The sequence below is a fragment of the Diaporthe amygdali genome (assembly GCF_026229845.1).
Source record: "Diaporthe amygdali strain CAA958 chromosome Unknown NODE_11_length_1138210_cov_64_948100, whole genome shotgun sequence".
In the NCBI taxonomy this organism is placed as follows: domain Eukaryota; kingdom Fungi; phylum Ascomycota; class Sordariomycetes; order Diaporthales; family Diaporthaceae; genus Diaporthe; species Diaporthe amygdali.
The window spans coordinates 981,271-1,005,276 of NW_026517031.1; the positions used below are offsets into that span (position 1 = coordinate 981,271).

The 24,006-nt window shown below is 53.7% G+C and overlaps 8 protein-coding genes across 8 annotated transcripts; 6 read left to right on the forward strand and 2 right to left on the reverse strand.

The window, feature by feature from the left end:
- Nucleotides 1-3,613: 3,613 nt before the first annotated feature.
- J7T55_014577 (uncharacterized protein) lies at nt 3,614-6,217 on the forward strand (the record flags this gene model as incomplete). The annotated part of the gene is made up of 4 exons (XM_053142587.1): nt 3,614-4,631; nt 4,765-5,041; nt 5,102-5,568; nt 6,006-6,217. 4 exons carry the CDS (start codon nt 3,614-3,616, stop codon nt 6,215-6,217), a joined length of 1,974 nt encoding a protein of 657 aa, XP_052994764.1.
- A 1,552-nt stretch (nt 6,218-7,769) lies between these two features.
- On the forward strand, nt 7,770-9,471 carry J7T55_014578 (glucose/galactose transporter; the record flags this gene model as incomplete). The annotated part of the gene is made up of 4 exons (XM_053142588.1): nt 7,770-7,969; nt 8,026-8,086; nt 8,145-8,457; nt 8,561-9,471. 4 exons carry the CDS (start codon nt 7,770-7,772, stop codon nt 9,469-9,471), a joined length of 1,485 nt encoding a protein of 494 aa, XP_052994765.1.
- Nucleotides 9,472-11,668: 2,197 nt separating this feature from the next.
- J7T55_014579 (uncharacterized protein) lies at nt 11,669-12,443 on the forward strand (the record flags this gene model as incomplete). The annotated part of the gene is made up of 2 exons (XM_053142589.1): nt 11,669-11,854; nt 11,910-12,443. 2 exons carry the CDS (start codon nt 11,669-11,671, stop codon nt 12,441-12,443), a joined length of 720 nt encoding a protein of 239 aa, XP_052994766.1.
- A 1,066-nt stretch (nt 12,444-13,509) lies between these two features.
- J7T55_014580 (uncharacterized protein) lies at nt 13,510-14,170 on the forward strand (the record flags this gene model as incomplete). The annotated part of the gene is made up of 2 exons (XM_053142590.1): nt 13,510-13,787; nt 13,900-14,170. 2 exons carry the CDS (start codon nt 13,510-13,512, stop codon nt 14,168-14,170), a joined length of 549 nt encoding a protein of 182 aa, XP_052994767.1.
- A 767-nt stretch (nt 14,171-14,937) lies between these two features.
- J7T55_014581 (dimethylguanosine trna methyltransferase) lies at nt 14,938-17,043 on the forward strand (the record flags this gene model as incomplete). The annotated part of the gene is made up of 1 exon (XM_053142591.1): nt 14,938-17,043. One exon carries the CDS (start codon nt 14,938-14,940, stop codon nt 17,041-17,043), a length of 2,106 nt encoding a protein of 701 aa, XP_052994768.1.
- Nucleotides 17,044-17,838: 795 nt separating this feature from the next.
- J7T55_014582 (uncharacterized protein) lies at nt 17,839-21,094 on the reverse strand (the record flags this gene model as incomplete). The annotated part of the gene is made up of 6 exons (XM_053142594.1): nt 17,839-18,875; nt 18,932-20,215; nt 20,269-20,359; nt 20,456-20,737; nt 20,796-20,885; nt 20,966-21,094. The coding sequence occupies 6 exons, from the start codon at nt 21,092-21,094 to the stop codon at nt 17,839-17,841; spliced, it is 2,913 nt and encodes a 970-aa protein (XP_052994769.1).
- A 658-nt stretch (nt 21,095-21,752) lies between these two features.
- J7T55_014583 (LSM domain-containing protein) lies at nt 21,753-22,206 on the forward strand (the record flags this gene model as incomplete). The annotated part of the gene is made up of 3 exons (XM_053142595.1): nt 21,753-21,875; nt 21,966-22,089; nt 22,151-22,206. The coding sequence occupies 3 exons, from the start codon at nt 21,753-21,755 to the stop codon at nt 22,204-22,206; spliced, it is 303 nt and encodes a 100-aa protein (XP_052994770.1).
- Nucleotides 22,207-22,353: 147 nt separating this feature from the next.
- On the reverse strand, nt 22,354-23,193 carry J7T55_014584 (uncharacterized protein; the record flags this gene model as incomplete). Its single annotated transcript, XM_053142596.1, has 2 exons — nt 22,354-23,000; nt 23,073-23,193. 2 exons carry the CDS (start codon nt 23,191-23,193, stop codon nt 22,354-22,356), a joined length of 768 nt encoding a protein of 255 aa, XP_052994771.1.
- Between the last annotated feature and the right edge of the window lie 813 nt (nt 23,194-24,006).

Below are 24,006 nucleotides of genomic sequence, written 5' to 3' on the forward strand. Positions count from 1 at the left end.
CTGCACCTCCATGGCTAAACAGCAGGCCAAGATGCACGATGGCGCCGGTTTAGAGGAGGGTCGGCTATCTACAGTAGGAGGACCAGGCGTACCCCGCAAGGACAACCGTCTCTTGCACGCAAGCGAATGTCGCCCGTTCGATCCCGAGATGTGACAGTCCGCGATCAGCCCATAGTGATGAGGGAGAGGCCGTGGCGTGGGTCTAAAATCCGGGGACGATGCGCCCCAGGGCCGCGAATGTGACCCGCCCGGCAGCATATCAACGCCATGATGGCTCAAGAGGGCTTCGCTCCGAGGCGAGATGGACTCACATTCTTGGCTATCCGGGCCATGGTGCGAAAGCCGACTACGAGGAGTTGCATCGGAGCCTCTTGGCAGCGGAGGCCATACACTGAGACCAATATATTCATGAATGACGGGCATGAACTCATGGTCCGATCGCTGACGCGGATCAACCGACCTCTGGGGCCACCTGCGAGCACATTCGTGAGTTAACTACCATTCTGCTGGGTTGTACAACCCAACCAAGACCCTTCATGTGTCGTTACCGTTCTCCTCATTCACATGTTTTGAGAAGGCCATGAGAGGCATCACTAGTGTTTGTCCAGCATGTTGGCCAGATGCAACCAAGTCGATGACAGTGATTGGCGTGGTCTCCATACATCGGTCTGACACCAGAAGGCGCTTGCAGAACAAGGCATTCTGCCAGATTACCCAGTGGTTGTACATCTTGAGGGAAGGAATGTTTCGGCAGAGGCGTGGGAACTAAACTGAACATGAGGCTGGGTGGTGGGCCGTCGATGCGAGGGCCCTTGCGTGTTCCTCATTGTTTTTTTTCTAGTATGTGCATGTTCTCGCTTACCTTTCCGGGCGATATGAACGTTCTTGTTGGCTCTTCAAGTGAAAACACGCCTCAGTGGAAGGCCCTAAGTGCACTGATGCCCGCCAACTTCCCACCGACGTTGCACGACGCCTGCGAGTCCTTTGTGTAAAACGGAGATCTCCATATCTGTGCAGGCATCCTGTTGGAGTCCCGGGCCGTTGAAGTTTTGCCTGTGGAAGTGCGACATGATCTTCGTGGAAGACATGAGCGGACGGAGAGTGGGGAGTGTTGGGGCACAGTTGAGAAAGGGTGTTGAAGGCCACACAGCGTGCTGCATTCTCATGCAAAGCTTTGGCACAATCGAGGCGAGAACGTCTATCTTTTCGGGGGTTTCCCGACGCGCTGTTACCAGGCGCAATTGATCACAGGTATCAGGTACAAGCGTGGCCACCTGCACTCGAGATTGCACTCACCGATACCCGCCAGCGTCGGCTACGCATTTCCGTCTCAAGGGGTCCAGATCTACCTAGATAGGAGGATACCTCACTACCTGACATGCAACATCCTTAGAGCTCTCTATGCCTCAGCCCAAAGATAGGTGTGGCCGCAGATTGCACAAGAGGGGATTCGAGACTCACATTAGCCGCGTTATTTCCAAAGGCCGTTGGGCTGATGACTCTGGTGGGAACTGTCATGCTGGTGCAGTATCTGGTCAATGGATGGCTGTACGAAAGAGGCAAGACCGATAGGAATGACTGGCCGACCATCTCAGCCTGTACAAGTAGGGAGACACTTATGGGATACCAACGGCTGGCGGTGGGTGCGTCTTGCACATGAAGAGAGGCTACGGCAGCCCTGCTGGATTCCCTGGAACACCTTCGTGCCATGCTACCACCATGTGATAGGTCAGGGTCCGATTCCTTAGCACGTCTGTGCAAGGCTTTGCATGCTGTTGGTCCTCTGGTTCCTTATGGTACGGTCTTGCTGGTACGGGCTTACTGATTTCGAGCACATCAGATGTTTGAAATGTGTACAAGTACGCACCGTTACCACCTAGAGCATACGACAACCTACTTTACGATCTCCAGACAGGCAAATATGATGCACGTCAGATTGGATCAAGAACGCAGCGCTGGATCCAGATATCCATGGTCAACGCTCCTGCTTGAAGAAAACAAAAAGAATATTCCACCAGGCGTATTCAGTCAGTAAAATTCTCCTGGCATGATAGTCTATATGATCTGTGCCCGTGACTGCTGCCGCTGTCGCATCTTGTGGCTCAAAGCTCCCACACCTTTCAATATACCCACTTCTATCTTGCTCTAGCTGTAGTAGTCTAGAGATACAGCTGTAAAAACTGTTGTTTCACACGACAGCAATTGTGTTGCCTTCTATTTGCTGTGAAATATGTCACGCAGTGAATTTGGGAGGGAGGGTGGCTTCTGATATAGCTCCTTTGCAAACTCAGGTTCGACTGAGTCACAGCCAGCACTTCAAAAAGGCTAGTGCGAGACCCTCTCACACGGACTGTGGATTAAAATTGTGAGAGGTTCTTTGACTATCCGTTCTTGGGATGTGATGGGGAGTAAAGCCCATCTCTTTTGTGAAGTAAGGAGAGGGGGTTGCTCCACGTGAAGAGCCATACAGATCCAGCAGTCGTCGAGCAGTGCGAACATCCCAGCTTCAGATATTGAATCAAAACTGGATTGAATTGTGGAAGCAATACGCAAATGACCGCATAGATTATATTATCCACCAACCTCTTGTGAATTCTCATGCCGTTGATATTTTTCCATTAACTTGCTTCCTGTGAGGCTGGCCGCTTGGGCTGTTACTTGCGGTCATGCCGTCTGCAGCCCAAAGTGACGGCAATGAGGCTATGATGAGAAAAGCGATTCTCTCTTAATCGATGGGATACTCGTTATGAATTTTACTTTATGTTTCTCAATGTGACTGTCATGACGGGCTCATGCCATACTCTTTAGACCTACCGCTGTGGCTTGAAATAAAGCATTAGCAACCAGCGGATGACTCTCAGATGTTCATGACATGGAGTGATGAAGTCGGGCGTGAAATCGGGGGCAGTTCAATGCCCATTGAATGCATAGCAGGAAAATGACTGGCAGAATTATGAAATTGAAAGTGAAGGTCCAAAAGATTATGAATGATGAAGGGAAGGAAAGGTAATGATGCACTTGGTACGGTATGTCGTTGCCCACCCAATTGTCTAGCTTGAATTGGAGTGGGGCTGGAGCGGCCCATGCACACCAGAAATACACCACACTCACTGTTACCTGCACTTTAGTCATCTCACCTCTCATTTCACCCTACCCAGCAATCTTCAACTGAAATGAGCCGGCACAGTCTCAGGCATATAAATGCCCTCCCTGGTCTCATTGTCGACCACAACACACCTCACACCTGCAATACTCTCAGGACCTACCTTCTGGGTCAAAGTTTGACATCAAAATCATAAAGTCTCATCCTCAGCCATAGAGTATCTCATCGTGGTTGCCCCCTTCTCATCACAACCTGCCCGGAATACACACCCAGTGAGTGCCCTCTTCCTTCCCTTATTCACTTGCAGACGCCTCTCAAACCTGAATTTGCAGTGCTTCACCCACTTATGCAATCTCTGTCACTGTACACACGATTTTACTTCATCGAATTGATCACTCTCCAGCTTTCCACATCCCCGTTGATGAGTTTTGTTGACTCGCGATGTGTGGCGGGATAGATTGCTAATATCAACGCAAGCAGGACAGTAGCCATCGCTTCTGGGTAGGCTCAATGGATCTCCCACCCGCGGAGGGCCAACTCGGTCCTGGTGCTGCAGCTGTTCCAGCTGCCCCAGAAGCTCCAGTTGTGCCACCTGCTACTGAGGCCAATGCGACCGCTCCAGCGCCAAAGCCAGCAGAGGCCACGAATGGTCCTAGCCCCGCCAGCTTCTCATGGTTGGATCCTCACCCTCAGTTCGCCATAATACTGGTTGGACCAGATGAGGTTCCCTTCGGTCTGCAGACGGACTTCCTCTGTGCAAAGTCATCCTACTACAGCAAGAAATTCAGTGCGAAGGACGACATTGAGAACCTCGAGAGACTGCCCAACTGCAAGGTCGAGGTGTTCGCTCTTGTCCAACATTTTTTGTACACTGGCACGGTCATCCCTGATGAAAACACTGTCCCTTCGTACGAGGTCCTGATTGGAGTCTGGAAGTTGGGAAATGAGCTTGAGATCGAAGACCTCTGCGACCATACCCTCGAGGCTATGATCGAGGTACGGAAAGCCTCAGCGAGTATTCCTGCCGCGCCTCTTTTGGTACAGGTGTGGGAGGATACCCCCGAGGGCAGTTCGATTAGGAAATTGCTTCTCGGATGGGCAGCAGAATACATGCGCACCTCCGACTCGAAGGCCGAGTTCGCCAAATCCCTGCCCCATAATGTCCTTAGTGAGTTGGTGGTCGCTATGGTTCCATCAGACACCTCACCGCTTGTCCAACTCGGCGATGATTCGAAACATCCAAATCCGACTCAGCCCCAACGGAAGCAAGTTCATTATGTCGACCAAGACGAGGAGGACGTGTCAGAGTCCATGTACCCAGTCAAGAAGCCACGCCGGTCTGATTCCTTGCCACAAGCGCCACCAGTTTCGAAGGCAGCTGTTCGAAAGCCAAGGACTTCGCTGCCTGCTCCGAAGCCTGCTCCTCGTCGCCGGTCAAGCGTTGCTGGAAGCGGTGACCAAGATTTCACCGCCGAACAAAAGCTGTACTTCTGTCAAGACCTGTTGACTAGAATGTTGTCGGGCCCGGGTAAGTTACAAACCATGGCTACCACTTGCTTTTTTGTTTTTGCAAGAATATTGTACAGAAAATCTACTGCGGTTGTGTCAATAAATACTTGAATATGTATGACCGTTGGGCTCTTCAGGCTAATTGCATGCAGGATTTTGGACGCGTCTAGTGGGCCCCTTCAAGGAGCCAGTTGATGCTGTTGTTGACAACGTACCAGACTACTTCGAGAAGGTCACCAAACCAATGGACCTCAGCACCATGAAAAAGAAGATGGACCAAGGTCAATACACGAGTCACGAAGAGTTCTTAGCTGACATGAACCAAATTTTCACCAATTGCAAGACCTACTGGAAGCCCACAGATAATGTCTACGCGGCGTGTGAGAAACTCGAGAAGACTTTTGTGGAGAAATTCTCTCAGATGCATAAGTGGCTTGCTAAGATGGAGGGCGACGAAAACTAGGAGTCTTCTGACACAGAAAGGACCAGAGCCTCATCTACCGTCCCTGGCCAAATCTTTACAGTGCGGGACGTGGAAAACCCAGAAGTACGAGCCAGAAAGCGACCCGGATCACCACCGATAGGCTCGGAGGCCATCACTTTGGAGACCCGTAGCCGGCCGTCACCTGCGCCAAACGTCATCAATCATTCACAAGTTGATCTCACTCCGAAGCCGGCACCCACACATTCGAAGATATCCCAAAGGACTCAGAATTCGAATAGCTCTGAAGAAGGCCACCTCAAAGCTAATAACGACGGCGATCAAGACTTTGTTCCATCATCATCTGAGTCTACTACCTCTCAAAATTCGGCGTCACGGATACCCAGGTGTCTCTCTTCACAGCCTCGAAAAGGCGCAACAGAGTCAGACGCTGATTACTCCTCGTCGACGTCGACTGTCTTCGAAACAGCCCAGAACTCGGCCAATGATACGCCGCTGCTGACGCCCTTGGAAGGTCACTCTCATACGCTACCACTGACGAGAGGCCGGGCACGAGCAGGCGGAGTGGTGGTGCAGCCCGCGCTCGCGACGAGTTGGGAAGATACCGACAAGCCGTTCTTCCTTTGATATGCAATGCTTGTTTGGCCAGAAGGGTTCAAAGTCACTCGATCGGGTTTGAGTGAGGCTGTTTTATTCTTGAAAAAAATGCATAGGCTCGCTCTCTCTTTGGCGTTTGGCGAAGCACCGATGAAGCTTGTCTTACTTCTTCCTTGTTGTTTAGATTGAATGGTACCCTGTATGATATCGGATTGCGGATCGGGTCTGAGCATAAGAGTTCACTGACTACAAGTGCGGAAGACTGCCTGTGGTTAGGGGCTTTGAATAATATTACATTGCTGAAATACTCCGGCTTCTGATGCTCCTGGGTGAGATGTCATGGGCGAACACAAGAGACGGCGGCCAAGCAGTCGATCGGATGCAAAGGAGTGGCATTTGAAGAGTACAGAACTATGGCGAACCTCATCATCTCACCGGACGACTTCTGCGATGGGATGGGGTGGATTGAGGTCAGCGAGCTGACGCATACTCGACGATGCGTGGAGCAGAAATTTTGCAAGTTTGCAACTGACTCTGCTCTCCTCGTCACTACCAGCTCCGACTAAGTACATGTGATCCGTCGACCTAGCACCCAAACCGACCGTACAAGCCTCGCCTGGACCTTCCACGACGAGGAGAGCTACAAAAGCCTCAAGGAGTGTGCCTAATGGCTCAATAAGGGCAACTGCTCGCTATTCCAGCGGGTCCACTGGTCTCGTGACCGCGCGACCTTGTCTCGACAAAGCTTGGGCTCGGTGTTACTCTGGGTGGCTTCGGGGGCTACTGCAGCCTTGAGAAGTAAGCCAGGCCATTTCGAGCGTGGAGGCTCGCTCAGGTGGATGACGGGGAGGCTCAAGAGGTCCGGAATGTGGGCTTTTCTCGGCGAAAATGACATTGCCTGGGAACGCATCTTACTGGCTACCCCATGCCGCTCGGCCTAGCGCCGCCCACTACGATTCTGAAAGCTTGGGGAAAGCTTGGGACAAAGCTTGGATGTGTGGAGGTCTGGACCACTGGAAGCTGTTTGATAGTGACCAAGGCCTTGCCACCCACTAGCCCTGGAAACATGGGCGGATGCTTCCTAGCTCTGGAGAGAACTCGCTCTCTACTGGCCTCTTGTTGAATTCTGTTGCGGGCAACTGGTTTGCCTCTCGAAGCAGATTCAGGTGAGCGTCCCGTCAATTGCAGCTCGTCGGGGTGCTAATGAGCTACCTTTGGCCAGCCCGTTCGACGCCGTACCCAGGTAGGTGTTCCTACCGACGACGCGCTATTGCGAACGTCGACCGCATGGCCCTGTGGCGTAAGATCGGTCTATGTCACGATATTGTGAAATCAATAGGAGAACGGCTTCGTCATATTCATCGCTGAATTGCACGGCCTTACCCCAAGGCTAACCATGTTCCTCTCCGCATCTCCCCAGCATTTCAACCTGGGGCGAGGCCATCGGCAATGCCATAAGCTCTCCCCACACTACGCTAAACTGCCGTTAGTTCGTGTGACCCGGGCAGGGCGACCAACCTGCATTGCACGCTAGATAGGAGCTGAAGGGCCTCGAGCTCGACATGGGGGTCGAGTAGTGCTGTATCTTCGCCTCTTCTTCCCGGCCACACCATATCACGCTGGGTGAGGTGTGACGGGAACGCTGCGTGATGTTGACCAGTTTATTCTCAAGGCGGAATGGTTCGAGCACCTCCAAACAGCCGGGTATGTCGCTAGTGATAGTCGGGGGCCCTTTGAGCACAGACTTTATACCGCTGGCCTGGCAGCTTGCCTCGCTGCCAAGAGATATAGTACTGACGCTTAGAGGTGAGAGCAGTGGAATCTGCTGTCGCGGCATCGCCGAGATAGGACACGATCCCGTCGCAGAGCTCGACAAGCGCGTTGCAGAGGCCCAGACCCACGAAGATGGGTCCTTGTGTGGGGGATATATAAGAGGACGGGGAGCCTCCTTTGATCATGACTCTGGGTTGAGCATTCGTCTACAGTGCAACATCTCACGGATCACCTCTGAGCAAACAGACCTTGAGCTCTTCCGAAGAAGCCATCACGGCCTGACTTGGTTGTTCGCCCTTCAAGCCCTGCATTTCTCTCCAGCCCAAGCCTTGCAGAGCCATCAAGATGTTCGGAAAACGCCTAGAGCCCACTCCGGAGGAGATTTTTGAGCAACGCCGACCTTCCAACGCGGAGGTCGAGACACACCGAAAGTCGGTCTCAAATCGAGGTCTGACCGGTGCCTCAGCCTTGACTGTCAGGCAGTCTATCTTCCCAATCACACTTGTCACGATCCTTTTCTTTCTGTGGGGATTTGCATATGGCCTGTAGGTCTCCCCTCGATACAGCCTTCACTTTTGCTTCGCGACTTACAATTCAATAGGTTAGACGTGCTAAATGCCAAGTTTCAAACGGCTCTGGATATTACAGCTGCCAAAGCTGGCGTAAGCCTCGTCTTTCACCCAGCCGATTCCAATTATTGTGCTGACTGTCGCTTTGAAGGGTCTCCAAGGCGCTTACTTCGGTGCTTATTTTATTGGGCCTTTGACTTATTCCGGATGGATCGTTAGAAAGTTCGGCTACAGATGGACCTTCATCACCGGTCTCTGCATTTACGGTGTTGGCGCCCTGATGTTCTGGCCGTCTGCTGTATACCGGTCATTTGGCGGCTTCTGCGGCTCCCTCTTTATCGTCGGCTCTGGACTCTCGACCCTTGAGACTTCAGCAAACCCTTTCATTGCGACCTGTGGACCCCCTCGTCTCTCGGAGTTCCGTCTCGAGCTCTCGCAGTCGTTCCAGGCTATTGGGTCTGTCAGTACGTATTGGCCGTCCCCTCCTATATTTCATGACCAACCTCACCAAGGGTCTCCCAAGTCTCATCACTTCCGGACTTGTCCATGGGTGCTAACGCATTACAGTGGCTCCCCTGCTGGCCTCGCGCGTCTTCTTCTCAGAAACAAACCCAGACGACATCTCCAAGGTGCAGTGGACCTACCTCGGTATCGCCGCCTTCGTCTTCCTGCTCGCCGTCGTATTCTTCTTCTCGCCCATACCTGAAGTTACGGATGCGGACATGGAGCTTCAAGCCGAACAGTCTGCTGGACTTACAGGATATGAGGACAAGCCGATGACCAAGCAATATAAGCTCTTCTTCGGTGTAGCCGCTCAATTCTGTTATGTTGGCGCACAGGTCGGGGTAGCGGCCAACTTCATAAACTACGCCCGGGAGTCGGCTAATATAACTGCTGCGCAAGCCAGTGACCGATATGCCATCGGGCAGGGCCTCTTTGCTATCGGACGATTTGCTGCCGCCGGGCTGATGATGATCGTCAAGCCACGCCTGGTCCTGATGGTCTTTATGTCCGCGATCATGCTGTTCATTGCCCTGGCGATCGGTATATACGGCGAAGCAGGTGTGGCAATGCTCAGCCTGGTGCTGTTCTTCGAATCTTGCGTCTTCCCAACCATCTTCACGCTGTCGATCCGCGGCCTCGGGCGACATACCAAGCGAGGCAGCTCCTGGATCGTCGCGGCTGTCTCGGGAGGTGCCCTGTTCCCATCTCTGACTGGCTTGCTGGCTGATCACAAGGGATATCACATCGGCATGGCTGTGCCTTTAATCGGCTTCTTCGTCTCGTTTGTTTACCCTATCTTCCTAAACACTTATTACAAGCAAGAGCTCGACGGGTTCCGTGAGTCAAAGATTGGGTATGTGGACGAGCACGGGACGATTGGGGACGCGGCTCGTGACGCGCGCAAAGCCAATCTCGGTATCCAAGATGCTGGGGAGACCAAGGTGGCCTTCAGAACGGAGCATCTGGAGGCATAACAAGACAATACATTGGTCTTGCCAGAATCCTTAGGGCGCCATTCAAGAGGTTACTTGGTGGAGTTTGGGATGGGTAGATTCAAGAGCGTTTGAGGCCCAATGCCTGGGGTGCGATGACGAAGTCGACATGCTGCATTAACATTAGCGCTATATACATGAATAAGATTTTTATTATTTTGCTTCGCTTACATGGAGAATACGCACGTCCTTCACGTTCCCTGGTCTTGAGAGCTGTTCTGATTCCTGGATCTCTGGACGTCTGGACGTAAATAGAGTCACCATAGATAGTCACAAACTACTGTCCGACAACGGGTGGCTGGACCAACGGACCAACAGTTCCATCGCTAAAGGTCTGTTCGTCAACATGGATATGATCTCGACTCAAGCGTGATCGGGGAGGTGGCGTGGAAGTAGTGCTTGTGCACCGCTGGGACTATTGATACTCTTGAAATTGAGTGAGTGCTGCCGAGTGCGTAGCATGGGTCGGACAGTCGATATCATGATGCGATGGTCGATATTCTGTCTGTCAGTCTGTCCATCCTTGTAATGGACGCTGGGCGTCTACCAGAGTAGAGCAGACAGACGTTGATCATTAATTTAAGAAATGGTCCGTGACACCAGAATTCCCCAGATTTGCAGAGGCACGCAATGTCGTAATCGAGACTGCAACTCGGAATCTCTTGACAGGGCAAGCCAGGGCCAGCCAGGGCCAGCCAGGGGCCTCTGACAGTCCAATTCGGGCAAGAGGTGGTCTGTGCCGATGAAACCCCATGAAGCAGCAGAGCCAGCCAATGGAGGGGGTCTCACCTCGAAACAGGCCTAGCTTGAATGCCGACCCCTGACAGCCAGTCCGACCCAGGAGAGTGGATGCGTGCCAGGTGATCAAGTGATGCAGGGACCGGACGACGCCCGGCTGAATCTGCGCTTTGCCTGTTCCTGAATCTGAATCTGAATCTGACGCTGACGCCTACCCTTCCCTTCCCTTCCCTCCGTCCCTCTCACCCTTTTTCTTCATTAGCCGCCGTGCAGCGTCAGCCAGAGCCGATGCATTGACAATGACATCGCGACTATATTCTTACTGCTCTCATTTCCCAGCATGGCCAGCCATCTATCTTGTCTAAGCAAGATGTGTGTCTCTAGTTTCTGGATTGCTTGGCGGAGTGAGATTTGCGCGCCTGTAAGCGCTCTCTCCACGGTCCAAACTAGGCCGATGGGGCAAAGGCAGCCCGTTTGTGGGTGTTCGTCTCATTTCATTTCACTTCGTCCGGCTCGCGCCTGGGGGCTTGGCCCGAGCCAGCACGAATCCTTTCGATGTCGGCGCAAATAGGCAAGGCGCTCGGTGCTTGGGTGGAGGGCAAGCAGCACGTACGGAGTCGAGTGTGGTGCTTCCAGCCCAACACCCGACGACTCTGCTTTGCCGAGCATCCTTCTCGCTTTGTTTCCGTGCCCTGAGGCCATTCAGATGGGTGGTGGGCCCCCACTTCCGTCACCGCCGCTCCGATTCAGACAATGAGACGGCCGGCTCCTTTTTGACAGGCCTTGTCTGCTTTGTCGTAACCCGTCGGCTCCAACCGAGGCGTCACTAAATGCAGAGCCGTAGGGCCAGGGCAGGATGCTACTGGACAGGACTGCTTTGTTGGCCAGGCGGGCATGGCCTCGCACTTCTTGGGAAGACCCAGGCAAGCGCCGTGTGTTCGTGGCCAGATTGAGGGCTGTTAATTTTGTCGAGGTGCTGCTCTTGCCTCTTTTGTCCAATCCCGAGTCCAAGAAGGACGACGGTGGTGACGATCCAGACAAGGTCTGCCTGGCCAAGTGGCCAGTAAAATTAAGGAGATCGCTCTCCTACACTCTGAGGTCGCAGGTTGCCTGTCCAGCCGTGCTAGACCCTTAGTTCCTATATATCGCCCACACCCTGTCGGCCCCCAGTCCCACCCGTCTCACATCCTGACCCGGTCTCCGCTCTTTTTGCTCCCCTATCGAGTCAATCGATACTCTCTCACGATACCTGCTACTGCCTCTGCCGCTGAGTTCCTTCCTGGGGCTCGTCCACTCATTCCAACTGTCGCGCCCACATTTTACTCTCACTTCACCGACTCACAAGTCTAGAGATCTCCGGATCCATCAAGCCAAGCAACAGTCGAAGTACAATCGTTCTCTACAAAACGAAACAAAACAAAATCAAACATCCGAACTCAAGATGAAGAAACTGGTCATTGCAGCCGTCGTCGCAATTGCCTCCCAGGCCTTCGCCGAGCCGCTGCCTTACAAGCCTGCCAAGGCCTTCCTCTCCGCGCGCGAGATCTTTGGACTGGATCGCCGCGACACTGATGTTTACCATCCGAAGCAGTCGATCTGTGGAGTAGCCGCTACATGCTCCGAAGCCGTATGACGACTCTTATTTCTCTCTATTCGTTCAATGGAAGCTAACATGAAGACAGTGTGGCACCTCATTCGCACAATGCGCATCTACCGATAACCAGATGCACTGTTACGACTCTGGCGCGAACGAGGCATGCTGTCCAGATGGCACCGGCAACTCATGCCAGGCAGGTTACTACTGCGCTGCCGACTCGGCCGGTCAAACCGTCTGCTGTCCCGAGGGTTCGGACCTGGCGACATGCGCTTCCACGTATTCAGTCGCAGGTGGCCTTCATTTCGAGACCAAGACTCCGACCTCCACTGTCTCTAGCACCAGCTCTGCTAGCGCTAGCTCGTCAACATCGTCTTCTTCCTTGACCAGCGCCCCAGCATCGGCTACCGGCGGTGTCTTCTTCGAGACCGGAAACTCTACATCAGCTTCTGCGGCGTCTGGTACTGGTGCTGGAGGCAGCGGCTCCGCGACCAAAACTACTGGCGCAGCCGGCTCCAGTGCCGCATCCGCAACTGGTTCGACCACCAACGGCGCAGACACTGCCAGCCCTGCTGGTGTGCTGGCATTGTTCGGTGCTGCCGCCCTCGCTGCGTTCCTGTAGTGTTCGTCAGCATTGCTCACCGGGTGGCGCCCGAGGCTTCCTTGCGTCGCAAGCCACCTCGAGTCACGAGACACGACAAGATCACCACGCTGGGCCGCCTGCGTGAGGAATGCACTGAACAAATCCTAAAACACAACTCTGTGCGGTGCTGGTGTCAAGCGGGCATTAGTTTCACGATTTGAAGATATTTCACGCAGCGCCGAAGCATGTTCGTAAATGACGGCCTTTTACGATGGACTTTTGGAAGGAGGGGGGGATTGGAGCGGTTCATTATAACGATTATGAGTTTGAGGAAGAGAAGGTTGATACCACATTACGTCTACTATGTTGGACGGTTCTAATTCACCCGTACATTAATAACATGTAATATCCTTGATAGTCTGCGATACCCTCGGCTCGCCTTGGGCTCCTCATGTCTTCTAGCCCTCGAGACGACAAGAATACAGCCAGCATTGCACAGTCTGACCTCGTCTCTGCGTGCTGATGGACTTGTTCCATCGGGCTATACCACGACCAAGTTCTCAACCGTAAGAAGCTTCAGATCATGTAGCCGCGGGATCCAAGGTCAGGGATTTATTTATATCTCGGCTTGTGGAACTTCACCGGTCGAGAGTCGACTTTCTTCTGCTGATATGCAGGACTGCACCGGGACGGGAATTCGCACGCGGCAACGATGATAGGCATACTCACTAGCCGTATGGAATGTCTTGCATAACTACCCTTGGGATTCTAATAAGTGGTACCATGCCCTTCTTCTTGTGGCTTTTGTGGCTTTCGGGTTGCCAGTTCATCCGCAGATGAACCGGAGATTTTGAGAAACAAGATGTAGCCAAACCACAAGTCTTACTTCTGCCCAGGATCCAGCTTCCAATTTATCGAGGGCCTTTTCGCCCGCCTCCCAACCTTGGCGCCGTGGCTGACCTGAGAGCATATTTAAAGAAATAGCTTACGTCCCGCAGCAGTAGCCTCTGAGACAATAAGGACACACGCTTGGAATAGATCAAGCAAGCAATTTGCGCTCTAAGGTCTGTCTTCTTTTTTTAAATCGCGAATCATACGAGCCAAAATGCTTCTAAAATCAGTCCTCAGCGGCGTCTTGTCGAGAGTCCCCTTGTCGTCAATCGCAAGCGTGCAAGACCAGCCGCCGGCCAAGACGCTGCTGAACATTACGGCTCTGTCTTCCCGCGACGGATACTCGACAATCGAATGTTGGCAGCTGGATACGGAGGCGGTGTACGCGAGGTCTGCCCTGAACTGGATCGTGGGCGGGAACACCACTCAGGCGGAGCTGTCCATCATCGAGCCGCGGACGACGGTCGGTGAAGCATGGGCCCCCGCGTTGCAGTACGTTCAGCACTCCTCCCTCCCGTGATGCATCAATGAACCCTGTAATTGCGAGGAGGGTGGTGACTACGGATCCAAGGAAATTGCTGATGCGAGTGCTGCGGGGCTGCAGGTTGACGGTTGTCCTAAATGGCCTCATCCGCATCACCGCCCCTTATATCCCTCCAGGTGCCAACAGTACGATCGAGACCCATGTTGCGTATGCGATGCCGGGGACGATGTCGTCGTCTTTCCTGATCGCGGCAGATCTGCCGTCGATCAGCACGGCCGCCGGGCATTACACGGAGTTCCCAAGCAATGACCCGACCGTGTTAGTTCAAGTGCCGTTCTTGGACAATGAATTCCCGGCATATTCTGTACTACATGACGGTGCTTGTGTATGAACAAGATGAGTGGTGTCAGGGGTTGATATTTTGTGTCTGAGGCCTCTACCACATCCTACTTCTGATCATTGAACTTGCGAGAAGAAAGGTGGCGCGGTCATAAGAAATGGGTTTCTATGGATGATGCACCACTATGTCCAGAGCACTCGCATCCTCCTGGTTCAATTCGCAAATGAAATAACAATCACTCAACAGGCCTGCATCAGAAAGTCCTCGCATCGAGCTGAAATACACCACTACTTATATAATCACAAATGAAGAGAGTTGACTGCACAGGCTGAAAAGGTTGGATGATAAGTGATATCTCAACCATCTATGGTGAATGACTGTGTAGGCCTGTACTCAGTGTTAACAAGTAATCAAAGTGAGCTGTCAGTTGAACTGCAGTATGGAAAGTTGGACAGTGGTAGCCCCCACCCCCCCCCCAGAGCTGCTGGGATCCCCCACAAGATCTCGGATCGTCCCGCTGTCAACGTGGAGCCTTGGGGTCTGCAACGCCTGTGCTCAGAGCTAAAATTCAACCCTGACCGCCCAGCGGCAAAACTTAATTTCAGAAGATCGGCAAGGGCTCGAGTGACGAAATTTCCGAGATTCACTCCAACCCCAGGCAACCAGGCAAGCTACCTCGCTCCTCAGGTCGACTTGCAGTCCGCTTGCCTACCCACATGCTTTCGCGCCTCTCGTTGACTGTCTTCTCCAGGCTACGCGCGGGGCGTGCGACTCAATTGGCAAAACCGACAAAGCTCTTCCTTCCACAATCACGAGCCATGGCTTCCCAACCTGGAAGCATCCGCGACGCGCCCGCCGCCGGTCAGATCATTGACCATAATGGCAAGCGATACATCACGATCCAGGAAGGTGGTGCCTACATTCTCGTACCCGAAACAGCCAAGGACGCAGCCGACCAGAAGGACCCAAGGGACAAGGACGGCCCGGCTCAGTCGGTCTTCTACAACCCGATCCAACAGTTCAATCGCGACCTGACGATCCTTGCGATCAAGGCGCATGGAGAAGAGATGGTGGAGAAGAAGAAAGCTAGTATGGAAGCAAAGAGACAGCTGTATGCTGGAAAGAAGAGGAAGCGAAACGAGACAAAGAATGCAGGCGGCTCCAGTAAAGCTGCCAAAGTCGACGGTGCCCCCTCAACAGACAACTCGACCGCCCCCGCCGCCTCCGATGCCGACCTCGATGCACAAGGAGAGATTCAGGTCACACCAAACAAAGCTCAGAGTGCTACCAAGGAGGTACAACCTGCCACAGAGCAAGCGACGAACGGCAACGGCTCCGACCCACAACAGGGCCAGGATACCCCCATGGAAGATGCTCCTGTTGAGGGCCAAAGCGAACAAGCGAACGAAGCTGCCAACGGACAGAATGCCCAGAGAGATAGGCAAGACCGCAAGCCATACTTCACTATTCTGGATGCCCTGTCTGCCACCGGCCTGCGCGCCTTGCGATATGCCCAGGAGATGCCCTTTGTCACCAAAATCACTGCCAACGATCTCGACGCCTCTGCTGTGGAGTCCATCAAGCTCAATGTACTTCACAACGGCCTGGACGACAAGATCGATGTCAACCATGGCGACGCTATCGTCCACATGTACTCCAAGATAGCCGCACACCAGGCACTCACCGAGAAGGACAAGGCCAAGGGCAAGAGTGAGAAATACGATGTCGTTGACCTGGACCCCTACGGCACCGCCGCGATGTTTCTCGACGCAGCTGTGCAGGCGGTCCGTGACGATGGCGGCCTCCTGTGTGTCACCTGTACCGATGCTGGTGTCTGGGCATCCAACGGCTACCCCGAGAAGGCGTTCGCTCTGTACGGCGGCGTGCCAGTCAAGGGACACTTCTCGCACGAGGTCGGACTGCGTCTCATTCTGCACGCCATTTCTACCTCTGCCGCGCGTTACGGACTATCCATCGAGCCCCTTCTGTCGCTCTCCATCGATTTCTACGCCCGAGTGTTCGTCAGGGTATCTCGGTCGCCCGCAGCCGTCAAGTTCACGGCTGGAAAGACCATGATCGTGTACAACTGCGACGTCGGCTGCGGAGCGTGGTCGACCCAGTTCCTGCTCAGGAACAAGGCGCACCAGAACAAGAACGGCTCCGGCTTCTTCTATAAGCACACGATGGCGCAAGGGCCTACGGCAGACCAGCACTGCGCGCACTGCGGCACCAAGATGCACCTGGCCGGGCCAATGTTTGGTGGCCGCCTGCACTCCCCCGACTTCGTCAAGCGCATCCTGGACAAGCTGCCCGAGGCAAGCAAAGAAACGTACGGCACCACGGAGCGCATCAAGGGCATGCTGACCACCGCCCTTGAGGAGCACCTGGACGACGCCGAGACCGAGGGGAAGCCCAAGTCCAAGGACGACGCGCTGGCCGAGATCGAGCCGTACCCGTTCTTCTTCCTGCCCACGGCCCTCGCCCGGACAATACACTGCGCCACCCCACCCGAGGACGCCATCCGCGGTGCGCTCCGCGGCCTGGGCTACCGCGTCACTCGCAGCCACTGCAAGCCTGGCAGCATCAAGACCGATGCGCCGTGGAGTGTGCTCTGGGACGTGATGAGGGAGTGGGTTAGGCAGAAGGCGCCTGTCAAGGAAGCGAATATTAAGTCCGGCTCGCCTGGGTACCGGCTCCTCGGACTGGGTGCGAAGGAGTCAGCAGATGCCAAGGTGGATGGTCCAGCTCCTGACAGCGCGGGCAAGGAGGACGCCACGGGCGAGAAGAAGGCTAGCGTAGAGGAGGAGCAAAAGATCGTCTTTGACGAGAAGCTTGGCCGGGAGAAGAGCAAGGAGAGGCTCGTCCGATACCAGGCCAACCCGAGAGAGAACTGGGGTCCTATGAACCGGGCTAAGGGACAGTGAAAAGGCCCCGCACATCATCTCGAGGACATCGAAATCTGGTGAGGAGAGCGCCGACCAGTTGCGGCTAGGAACTCCAAGATGGCGGCAGCAATCCATAGGTGGCCTCCATTTTCGACAAGGCTATCACAGGCATTGCATCCAACTCCATCGTTGCCACGAAAAGTGGTCGTCTGTCACTTGACGACAAGCACCGGAAGATCCAAAGTCATCTCCCTTCGTCGTGTCCAACACCGGATGGCTACATTTCCGACTACGCGATATGGACATGAAAAAAGAATAGACAGCTCACGCAAGTAGCAAATATGAAAGCAAGGCAAGGGACAGGCAATGAGATGGATAGTTGGAGAGACTTTTGAGTTTTAGCTATGTCGATCTGTCTATGGATCCATTCGAGATCGCCCGCCGATGCATCAAATAATCCATCACCCAACTACGTCCAATTCCTGCTCTATCTTCCCACATCTGTCTTCGCATGTCCTCGCCCAGGCTAAACGGCACATAGTCCTCTGAGGTCACACCTCATCCACGCCACCAACACACTTAAGAACGTATAGTACCACGTAGTCTCATAGCAAGCCGCACGGCGCCTGAGCTCCAACAGCCCTGTGACGCGTCCCTACAAAATGCGGCCTTGTCTTCTTTCATCCCAACCCTCAGTTGAGAGAGCGCCTCTCTCTGCAGCATCGGCCCTTAGTAAGCCGAAGCCTGGGCAAAAATACTACCAATGTTTCTATTGAATCCGTCTCTGCCAAAAAATCGCCTGTGTATTACGATACCCGTTTCAGTTGAAGGACCCTACCCTTCATAGTGGAAGCGAGCTCCCTCCAGCTGCCCCAACCCGTCTCGCGGGGCTACATACCGCCGCCGGTACGTGTTAGTGAAGTCCTGCAGCAGCACCCTTACCTGCCTCAGCCCTCCAGCATCATTTTCGGATAGCCTCTCCTTGATTTTCACGATGAGCCTGTTCGCCTCGATTGGGCTGACTGTGCCCTCAGGCAGCATTTTGATCGTCCGCTCCACCCATGCCGTAGTTTGGGAAGGCAGCATGTCGAAGAGCTCGAGGAGCACGCCACTCCCGTCAGCAAAACAATCCCGGGGAAATGTGATCATCATGCCTGCCAGGATCGCCTTGACCAATGGTTCGCCGTGCGCCACGAGAAGCTGTTTGACAGTAGCTTGAATCTGTTCAGAAGTAGGCCCGAGTTGCATGGTTGACGCCGGGTTGCTTCCACCATAAGTAAGCAGATCCCGCAGGAAATGTAATGTCGCTGACAAAGGATCGCGCTGCTCCAATGCCAAAGATGAGATGGCGGCTTGAAAGATGGGGGCGAGGAGTGGTGAGAAGATCAGCTTGTGAGGGTAATAAAGCAGTGCATCGGTCAACAGACGGAAAAAGTCCTCAATGATATCGGGCAACTCCGCTGGAGGAATGTCGCTCATGACCCTTAGTACGCTCGTCGCCTGAGATTCGAAGAATTGATAAATGTTCTGGGTAATGGCGTCATCAACATGCTCGCGATCCTCAGAAAATTCCCTGAGGATGGCGCCCGTTGCCCACAGGAAAGCGCCTTGCTTAGTCTTTGTGAAACCATCCGCAAGCTTATTGGCTAGCTGAGGCAGCAGAGGTGTAATGCCGGTGCGGTACGAGATGACCATGTTGCGCCAACACCTGCAGATTCTCTCGCAAATGGGCGAAAATCCGGAGAAGTTGTCCAGAACGGTAGACAGAATTGGGAAAACCTCTTGCCAGTATTTGACAGCGGGGTCCTCCTGTCCGAAGTCCACCAGGGGAACCACATTTTGGACGAACAGCGTCAGGAGTTGCACGTGGTCTAAGACGAGGTTAGAATCAGGTCCAAAGCAAGGTTTCGTGAGCCAGCCAACTTACCAGCTATTGCCAATCTTCCCGCTTCATCCGAGGCATGGTTGGCTTTCACCATCAGTCGGTTCACCAGTGGGTCGCAGTATAACTTCAGAAGCCTGTAGACCTCTTCCGGCTTTTGAACGCCAACAACACTGGCGACTCCTTCCGTCATTTCTTCTTGGCTCACTGCAGGGAGCTTGTCGAGTATTTGGTCGTAGAACGACTGCATCTGAACGACCTGGTCACTCAGCAGGCTCTTGCAGTCCTGACAGAAAAACTTGATGGCCTGAGCGGCAGCTCGGACAACCTCCTTGGAATCCGCCTGGAACGAGGTGACGATGTAATTGAATTGAGGTTGCAGGAATTCAGGATGTTCTGCTGTCCACTCAGTGTAACGCCCGAAGACCATAATGGTGGCAAAACGCAGCTTCTCGTGGCTTGGCATCTGCACCAGCAAGGGCATCAACTGTGGCAAGACAGTGTTTTCATCCTTCTCAACCATCCGTCCGAGAGCCCGCATAGCGAAGACTGGAGCCTCAAGTTCTTGCCAGTGTGGCACTGATGTCGCAGTAGCTTCGCTCGCATACTTCTGCATCCAAACCTTGATGGCGTCCAGAACTTTAGTCAAGCAGTCAGCGACACCTAACACCTGGCAGGAGTCCTTGAGTGTGTCGCCCATATGGTGACGGAATTCCCGGAACTTCTCTTCCTGTTCACGGTCACCGTCGAAAAGGTCAAGCTCGTTCCCGTTCTCAGATGTGGGGTACTCGAGATGCTTCAGAAGAATGTCCACCAACTTGGCGTAGACATCGTACAGATGCATCCTGGCCTCGACATACCGTTCCATGACAATCATCTGCTTAAGCTCATACCAGAAGTTGAAGGTGTGCTCGATAACGTCCCTGTCCTTGTCTCTCGCGGCGCATTCTAAGATGATGTCGACAAGAGGCCGGAAATGGGTTGGTTCACGAGCAATTATGACAACCCATGAATCCCCGGTCTCCGCAAAGACACGGGTCAGAGCTTTGAAAGCTTCTGTGTCCTCTTCCTCGGCAGCTTTCTGCATCCGCGGCCGCAGTTCGATGATCCGTGGCAGGAGGACTTGGATCATCTCGATGTTATCGTCCACGTCCCTTGTCTCTCGGCAGATTGCAGCAAGACACTCCGCGGCGGCTTCCAGACAGTTATCATCGTCCAAACCGTTGATTACAATGTTGAGAAGCGGTGACTTTCCAATGGCGTCGATGGGTATTTCGCGCAGCCACGAAGTTATGCATTCCATCAGCTGCGGGTTGTGAGCAGCGTCGCCTGCGCAGGATTAGCAATGGCGTTAACTATAGCGATCTTCTTTGTAGACAAACCTGATGACTGGGCGTAATTGACAAAGATGTTGACGACTTGCTCCGCATTGTCGGCCAGGAGCTCAGTGGTTCTCTCAGTGAGCTCATCTTCCTAGCAATCCAGGTTTATTAGAGATTGTACCGTCCTTCAGATTACCACAGTAGTGTCGGAATGGGTGATCGGGTCGTCGTCTGGCGATCCACATACAGAGAGGTTAATTTTACGGCCTTCGGTCACCTCTTCGGGGAGAACTCGGAGAAAGTCGAGGATAGCTCCAGCGCTCTGGACATCGCTTCCAAGGGCGGACACAACAGTGGGCAGAACGTCCTTCCAAGACCTCATCTGTATCGCCAGAATTGCCAAGCAGACACAGAGCTGCACCCGAACTGGTTTGGGTCCCACCGCAAACTTCTTGAGGAGCAAGAGAACTTGATCGCGAAGGGCAGGCAGGTCGCCCTCCGGGACTTGTGTTATAAGATCATATGTAATCTGCCGAGGGTATGTCAGTCGAGAACGTGGTGTCCGGCATCGCCCAGTCGAGTAGTACCTTTCCCTTTAGTGTTGTTGCTGCGAACAACATGGCCTCGGCTTCGGCGTTGGACTGTAGGATCGTGAGGGTCGTCGTCCAGGCATCTTTCTACAAGGCGTGTTAGCAAGACACAGAAGGGTCGCGCGGCATCTTGGAAAGTGAATATGATGGCGCTAGGCTGTCCCTACCGATTTCTGGAACTTGGTCAGGTAGTCCATCGCAACCTTCTTCTTATCGGGCTCTCCCCCGCGCATGGTCGTCATGGCCGCCAGAATCGTGTCTGGGGCGAACGAGTCGGAGGATCCATTGGCAGCCATCCTGTTTGGTCTGCGGCGGCACCAGAAAGAGGCAGTCGACTCGGTTGGGTATGAAAATGCGGAGGTTGCGTTTAGGAGCAGCTATGCTGCTTGAAATGAGAGGGGCGCCAGCAGTCGCGTTGATGGGGTGTCGCAACTCAGAAAATGAGGGTGGCAGGTGAGGAACAAACGATGTCAAAAAGATTGGACCACTTGCAGACTTGTGGCAGAGCAACAGGCGCGGTCGGTTCACTGGCTTGCAGTTGCGTGTGGTTGCTGTGCTTGGTAGCAATGTCCAAGGAAGGCGGCGTTGCCCCTCCGAAATTCAACGTCAGATCAGGATGAGAGAGGGTCCTTGTCGCCTTGTCCACTCACTGCTTGCAGCTGCATGTGCGCTTTTCTGGCAAAGCAGAGGAAGAGCAGGGGCCAGGGTCCTTCAGGCTTCCACGGCCTCTGGCTGCCAGTTGGGTTATGGGCTAACAATAATTTTAGCGCCACTTCCCACTGGGCAGGCATCTCGGACGCCCAGCTCTGAACTTCGCGACAGGCGGCGCGCAAGACCATCACGGCCACCAATTCCACGCGACAGACTCCAACCTCCGACACTTAAACCGTCGATCTCGAACGACCTCTCTCAAATCTTCAAGCTTCGTTCCTGTTGACCTTGAGATCTACAACAATGACGGGACGCGGAGGCGGAAGAGCTGGTGGTGGTGGACGCCGAGTGCTGCTCCCACCCATCAACTTCATCTTCAAGCTTCTCCAGCAGCACTCAATTGTCCAGATCTGGCTGTACGAGCAGGTATGTCCACCTGGCTAGTCTGCGGGCTCTTACTACTGAAAACAGTACTCAAATCGGAGAAACATACTGATTGATGCGTTGTCTCTATAGCTCGCCATCCGCATAGAAGGCAAGATCCGAGGGTTTGACGAGTTCATGAACCTGGTGATCGATGACGCGGTCGAGGTCAAGCAAATCACGAAGACGAACGACAAGGAGGAGAGGAAAAACCTTGGTGCGTTGTTGTCCTTATTACCCGACGCTGTTGACCTGGTTCGAGCTAATCCTGTCCGCAGGCCAAATCCTGTTGAAAGGCGACAACGTCTCTTTGATCCAGAGCTTGTCAGGTTAAGAAAACCAGAACACAACGACAGAATACCCGTGCCGAGAACAACGCAGTCGAGGGAAGCTATCACGGATAGCCTTGGAGTTTGGGAGCCGATACCAGAAAGCAGGGCATACCATCCATAGGAGTTCAGGAGGACCGAAAACAGGGAAATCAATCTATTTGGTTCGGTACGGCGGTCTTGATGTCTCCATTCCCCAAGATCAGCCCGTGCAGAGGCTGATCATACGGCCCGACAGGAATCTCGTCTGTAGCAGAGGACAGGAACTGCTCCTTGAGGCCCAGGCCGTAGAGCAATACAGAAGAATGCTGTCGATCTAATGCTTCCAATTTTTCGGCGTACCGTTGGAGGAAGAAGTCATAGAAACCCCTGCCATGTCCAAGCCGCCTGATTTCTCTTGAGCCCGGGGCAACGTCAAACGCCACCCCGGGCATAAGGATGAGATCCAGAGTTGCTTGGTCTGAGTGATGTGCGTCAGGGCCACCCAGGATTCTCTGTCTTGAGTGAACTGTGGCAGGATCTATACTGGGAATGCCCCATTTGTCGCGTTGAAGAGACTGGTAGTCCTGCAGATTGTCGAGGCGGACCATGTCCATCACCCGTGCAGGCGTGGCACCGCCAGCTGAAGATAAAGGGGACTTGTGCAGATAGGGAACAAAGACCTGCTTGCCCAGGGCTAGAGCGTGCTGGACGATGGCATCGGTCTGGACTTCTGCGGAGGGCATCGACAAGAAGACACTAATGCGATGTGCATCAACGTAAGGTTTGAAGGTCAGCAAATTGGTGTGTATGGTGTGGCCTAAACGCTACTCAGCACTTGCACTTTCCATGTCACCAATGCCACACTCTGGTCGCGTAGAACTAGACGTACTCTGCTCCCTGATGGCTTCCTGTGGGAGGGCAGACAGCCTCTGCTTCATGGCAGATCGCAACTGCTGCTTAGCAGCGAACAGGGTGGCGTTCATCTCTACGGCTTTGGCTTCTCCACTCATTTGTGCAAAGTTGCGGGATTGTGAGGGTCGACTAATCAGGTGTGGGCGGACATGTGAACGCGAAAGCTGGGGGTCCTCGCGTCCGGTGTCGCAGGTTGCGTAGATCAGGTTTGTACTTTGATGTGGAGGGTGGGATGGTGGGATGGTGCCGGGAAACAAGTCGTTGCTTGGTAGTTCGCTTCGCTCCCCTGACCGGCCGTTGTGGGTATTGATAGTCGACTGACTGCATCAAGCCACGGGTTGATCCCGCGATCTTGGAAGAGAGATAGAGTGACTCAGAATCACAACGGGAAGAAAATTTCCTCCCCTCTCAGACCAGTATCCGCAGCCTTTTCCTCGTGTGATCTCCCTGTTATGGGGCCTCGCTGCATGGGTGGTGGTGGTTATGGCCGCCCGCACTTTGCAAGTACGTGTATACACCAATATTTGCATGTTATATATATCTACCGAAGCGTGATTTTAAGTTGAGATTAATGAGATGAGACGACGGCAACAAGCACTGCGGCAATCGGACTTCGGAAGACGGGCGGCCCCTCTGCTCGGCACGGCGATGGGGTTATCTTATCGATCACATCAGCACCGTCAAAAAGGTTGCATGCCAGAGACGGGCAGACGGGCACAAGGCAGGGTCCCCGTTGCAAGCACATCCGCCACATCCGCCATCAAATTGGGGGCTCACTGGGGCTGCAAGGTTCCGAGATTGGCTTGTGCTGTTGATGTCGTGTCAACTTGTTTGCCATCGACTTCCTGACACAGATTTGTTCGGCCGGAGTCAGGACCTCAGCGAAACTGCAGGCCCAACTTTGTACAGCC